We start from the raw sequence: 5,681 nt of genomic DNA on the forward strand, positions 1-5,681 counted from the left end.
TTTGTTTTTATGTTTTTAGCAATTCTAACAGATAGTGATATCTTATCATGGTCTTACTCTCCATTACCATAATGAGTAGTGAATGCTAAATGTGTTCTCATGCTCTTGTTTGCCATCTGAATATCCCCTTCATTGAAATATATATTCGTGTCTTTTACCCATTTTTCTTTCTCTCTCTTTCTTTCTTTCTTTCTTTCTTTCTTTCTTTCTTTCTTTCTTTCTTTCGTTCTTTCTTCTTTCTTTCTTCCTTCCTTCCTTCCTCCCTCCCTTCCTTTCTTTCTCTTCCTTTCTTTATTTTGTTTTTTTGTGTGTGTTGTTGTTAAAGGCGAAAGATTTATTCACTCTGAGGAGAAACCGGAGTATTTTTACCCATTTTCTAATTGGATAGATTTGGCTCTTATTTTATATATTTGTTTCTTTATTCTTTACTGCTGAGTTTTGAGAGATCATCATGTATTCCTGATAAGAGTCCTTTTCCAGATATGTGGTTTTCAGATACCTTCTCACAGTCCATGGCTTGTCTTTTCATTCTCTTAGCATGGTTTTCACAAAACAAATGTTTTTAATTTTGACCAAGTATAATTTAAAATGTTTTTTTATAAATTTTATTCTATGGATCATGATTTTGATGTGAGGCTGAAAGCTGTTTTATCACGCCCAAGGTTTGCAAGATTTTATCCTGTTTTTTTTCCAAATACTCTATAGTTTCATTTTATACTTAAACCTAAGATCAGTTTTTCAAAAAATATTCATTTATTTATTTGAAAGAGAGAGTGTGAGCTGGGGGAGGAGCAGAGGGAGAATCTCAAGCAGACTCTATGCTGAATGCGGAACCCACATGGGGCTCAATCTCATGACCAAGAGATCATGACCTGAGCTGAAACCAAGAGCCGGATGCTTAACCTACTGAGCCACCAAGGCGCCCCATCAATTTTGAATTAATTTTTGTATGACATGAAAGATTAGATCAATGTTTCTTTGTTTTGCCTACCGATATCTAATTGCTGTGGAACATGCCAGGAGAAGTCATCAAGAAATTGTGACTGTCAATTGACCTTTGAACTGGATCCAGGCAATTGGAGGCTCCTCACCCCCTCTTAAGGGGGTGCTCTGGGATATACATTCTGCCCACCATTCCCACAGTGGAAGCCATTTTCAAGGATGCAGCCTTGAGAGAGAAAGGTGTTGTTGAGACCATCTGGATGGTGTATTGTGACTGCACTCAGCACCACTGTATAAACTATTTTAAGATTCCAGCAGGCAGGTGTGGAGATCTACTCATCTTGCAGCCATGCAAGACAAGCCTCGTGTGTAAGTTCCCTTGCTTATTAAAACTACCACCTACCAATCTGGCATGGCCTGCCTCTTTATTCAGTCTCTCCTTGCCCTCCCTTATGGGGGCCAGTTTCAGATTTGACCCGGGAAAATTCCTAAGGATGCAAACCAACAGGACTGTTTGTCAAAAAAACTGTTCCTCTTCTATAGAATTGCTTTTATGACGTTGTCCAAAAATAGTGCGCCCAACTCGTACAGGGCTGTTTTGTGGTACTCTTCCGTTCAGTTGATCTATGTGTCTTTTCCCCACCAATAGCACACAGTCCTGATTACTGTCGGTAAATAGTGAGTCCTGAAATCAGGAAGCGTGAGTCCTTCCACTATATTCTTTGTAATGTTTGTTTTTGATACTCTGGTTTTTTTTTTTTTTTTTTCCATAAACATTTTAGAAAAGGCTTGTCTTGTCTCTAAAAAAAAAACAAAACTTGCTGAGATTTGTCTAAGAATTATATTAAATCTGTATTTCAAGTTGGGAATGTTTTTAATTTTCAGTTTATTTTCTCTCTTTTGTTCAGTTTGGATAATTTCTATTTTATCGTCTTCAATTTTAGTGATTATTTTCCTGCCCCCTCATTCTTGTGTTGAAACTTTTATTTTACATATTGCATTTCCAAGTTCTACAATTTCCATTTGGTGTTTCTTTACATCTTTCACTTTTTTTCTGAGACTTTCTATTTCTTTGTGAAGACTTTTTTTTTTTTCATTTTTTTTCAAGTATGTTCATAAAGCTCATTGAGACATTTGTATGATGGCTGCCTTAAAATCCTCACAGGTAATGTATTAGCTCTATTATCTTGGTATGAGCACTTATTGATTATTTTCCTCCTTCAAGTTGAGAGTCTCCAGATTTTTTTATGACAGGTGATTTTTGATAGAAGCCATGATGTTTGACATATCATGCTATGACTCTCTCAATCTTATTTAAGTCTTCTGTTTGAGCTTGCCTTCTATGACACTTCCCCATCAGGGGAAAGTAGGGCACTGATTCCTTACTGACATAGAGGGTAGAAGATCATGTTTCCATTCAGCATCTATTGAAACCTGGGGGAAAAGTTCTTTGTTACTGCTTGGTTGAGGAAGAGGGTACAGCTGTTTACTAGATTTCTACTATACTATCCTATCTGGAAGGACAGGAATGCCTTATTACTATTTCCCATATGGTTTCCATTGACATGGAAGGGAGTCTGGCCCTGTTATAGCTGGGTGCTATTGAAAGTCCTGACTCTCCACTCGCCACGAAGCCTCTGCTCACACCACTCCAACTAGAAGATGGATGGATATCTCTCTATCACCAGGTGGAGGCAGAAGTTGAGGATCTCGTGTGTTCTCCACTGATTCATTGAGGATGTGGGCCACTCATTACTGTGCAGCAGGAATGAAAATCTTCACTTCCTTTTTAGCTCTGGGTTTTGCTAACATAAATTTTAATAAATTTCAAAATGCTGAAATCTTAAACTTCATAGATTAAATTTCATATTTGAATTAATCTATTAAAATCTGCTCCTCAATATTGGGGTTTATTTGTACATTTCAAGCTAGAGCAACTATTCCTGTTGTTCTGAATTCAGTTATGAAGTTCTGGCTTTGACCTTTAACAAGCTTCTAGAGATGTATAAAAACATGAAAGCATTAATAAGTTATTAGCCTTGCCTGCATCCGCCAGTGAGAAATGTCATTTTGTTTCAACATGCTATCCTGTTATCATGCCTTGAATAGTTACAAAGACTATTTTATATTCCCTTGTGCTTCTGAGTTTTTTATCTCACATCTGCTGCCTTAGATTAGCCACCCATCAGCTTTAATTTCACCTTCTGGTCTCTAGGTTTCTCACAACAGCCGGAAGGACCCAAAGGTTAATTATTACTGGCCTGCTTTGAATGGCACATACATCCTCTGTTGTCATCTCTGCTCCTGTTGTCCGTTTTTTCACAAGCTCCCCAGCCTCAAATACACCCTTCCTCCTGGTGTATCTATTCTGTTACTAAATAGCGTTTATACAGTATACTGTCCTCTTGCTTGGGATCCACGACCATCCTCAGTTAGACTTCTTGCAGCCCTTGATAAATCATAGGGCCCTGAGACAGCGCCGCTGCTCGCGCGCCTCCCCCTCGGACTCCCCTGCCCCAGACTGCCGCTAGGCCGGGGCCGGGCGACGAGGACCCTGAGAGCATCCGCTCGGACGGCCCCGGGAGTCTGTTCGGTTCGCCCGCTTCGACCTCGCCAGGCTCCGCTCCTCCGGCGCGCGAGGGGCCTCGGTGGTTGCGGCGCCGGCGCCCGGCCTGTGTCAGAGCCCGCGGCGGCTCTGCTCCGCCCTGCTGCAGAGGGACGCGTCGGGCCGCGCCGCTCGCCCACCCCCGGGCCGCCCCCCGGCCTGCGTCCCCCCGCTCCTGGCGGCGGCCTCGGGCGCCGCGCGGTCGTGTTCCCGAACAGTGTGTTCCGTGGGAAACGGTACGAGCGACTCTATAGTGCTCTCGCCAAGGCACTGAACAGCAGGGCTGCCTCCCAGCACCCAGAATATTTGGTGTCACCTGACCCAGAACATCTGGAGCCCATCGATCCCAAAGAACCCCTCGAGGAGTGCAGGGCTGTCCTGCACACTCGACCTCCCCTGTTCCAGGGGGATTTTGTGGATCTGAGGACAGATTGCCCCAGGAGCCACCCACCTATTGGGGTCATGCAATGGAACATCCTCGCCCAAGCTCTTGGAGAAGGAAAAGACAACTTTGTACAATGCCCTGTAGAAGCGCTCAAGTGGGAAGAAAGGAAATGTCTCATCCTAGAAGAAATCCTAGCCTACCAGCCCGATATATTGTGCCTCCAAGAGGTGGACCACTATTTTGACACCTTCCAACCACTCCTCAGTAGATTGGGCTATCAAGGCACGTCTTTCCCAAAGCCCTGGTCACCTTGTCTAGATGTAGAACACAACAATGGACCAGATGGCTGTGCCTTGTTTTTCCTCCAGAACCGATTCAAGCTAGTCGACAGTGCCAATATTAGGCTGACAGCCATGACATTGAAAACCAATCAGGTGGCCATTGCACAAACTCTAGAATGCAAGGAGTCCAGTCGACAGTTCTGTATTGCTGTCACCCACTTAAAAGCACGTACTGGTTGGGAACGATTTCGCTCAGCTCAAGGCTGTGACCTCCTCCAGAACCTGCAGAACATCCCTCAAGGAGCCAAGATTCCCCTTATTGTTTGTGGGGACTTCAATGCAGAGCCAACAGAGGAGGTCTACAAACACTTAGCTTCCTCCAGCCTCAACCTGAACAGTGCGTACAAGCTGCTGAGCCCTGATGGGCAGTCAGAACCCCCATATACGACCTGGAAGATCCGGATGTCAGGGGAATGCCGGCACACGCTGGATTATATCTGGTACTCTAAACGTGCTCTGAGTGTGAGGGCAGCTCTTGATTTGCTCACTGAAGAACAGATTGGACCCAACCGGCTACCATCTTTTAATTATCCTTCAGACCACCTATCTCTAGTGTGTGACTTCAGCTTTAATGAGGAACCTGATGGACTTTTATAAATGCTTGTCTTTTTAATCACAAGAGTCTTAACCAGGGATGTTTCAGGAAACTAAAATAGGATAAGAAGTTGCCCGAGGAAGGATTCCCAGTTTCTTTTGTCATTTTCCATGTTTCCAGCATGCCCTTGGGAAGGAATCCCATTAGTCCACAAACCTTTTCCATTAAAACCTGCAGCAAAAAAAAAAAAAAAAAAAAAATCATAGGAGCCCTACCTTCTGAGAAATTTTCCATGACACCGTCCCACATACTTCCTAAATTAAGTCCACTATTAACTGTTAACACATAAATCTTGAACTCTTTGCTGTTTTTCTTTTTTAAAATAAACTATAATTAGGACAGTTTTTGATACATAAAAAAATATGAAGATACTACAGAGTTTCCATATACTCACACCCAGTTTCCTGAATGATTAACATTTTAAACTAGAATAGTTGAATAGTTATCGTTCCTGGTACATTATTATTAACTAAAGTCCATATTTTATTCAAATATCCTTATTTTTTTACCTACTATTTCTGTTCCAGGATTATATCCAGGATAGTACATTACATTTCATTGTCGTGTCTTCTTAGGCATCTCTTGGCTGTGACAGTCTTAGACATTTCTTGTTTTCAGTGATCTTGAGAATTTTGAGGAATACTGGATATTTTGTAGAATGTCCCTCAGTTTAGATTTATCTGACTTTTCTCTCATGATTGGAATGGGATATGATGTTTTAGAGGAGAATATTACAAAGGTAAAAGGCCGTTCTCATCACCTCATGTCAAGGGTGTATGCTCTCAGTATGACTTAATACTCTTGATTTGACCT

General features: G+C 42.2%; 1 protein-coding gene across 1 annotated transcript; it reads left to right on the top strand.

The window, feature by feature from the left end:
- The first annotated feature begins 2,083 nt into the window (after positions 1–2,083).
- Positions 2,084–5,031, top strand: LOC123850703 (nocturnin-like). The gene is given in 3 exon segments (XM_045883938.2): positions 2,084–2,107; positions 3,528–3,786; positions 3,789–5,031. Coding segments are annotated over 3 exon segments (1,365 nt in total). The 3' UTR covers positions 4,871–5,031.
- The last annotated feature ends 650 nt before the right edge of the window (positions 5,032–5,681 follow it).

This window comes from Mirounga angustirostris, unplaced genomic scaffold, assembly GCF_029215605.1.
Source record: "Mirounga angustirostris isolate CCGP_5_RB_7025 unplaced genomic scaffold, mMirAng1.0.hap1 SCAF_10, whole genome shotgun sequence".
NCBI classification, from domain to species: domain Eukaryota; kingdom Metazoa; phylum Chordata; class Mammalia; order Carnivora; family Phocidae; genus Mirounga; species Mirounga angustirostris.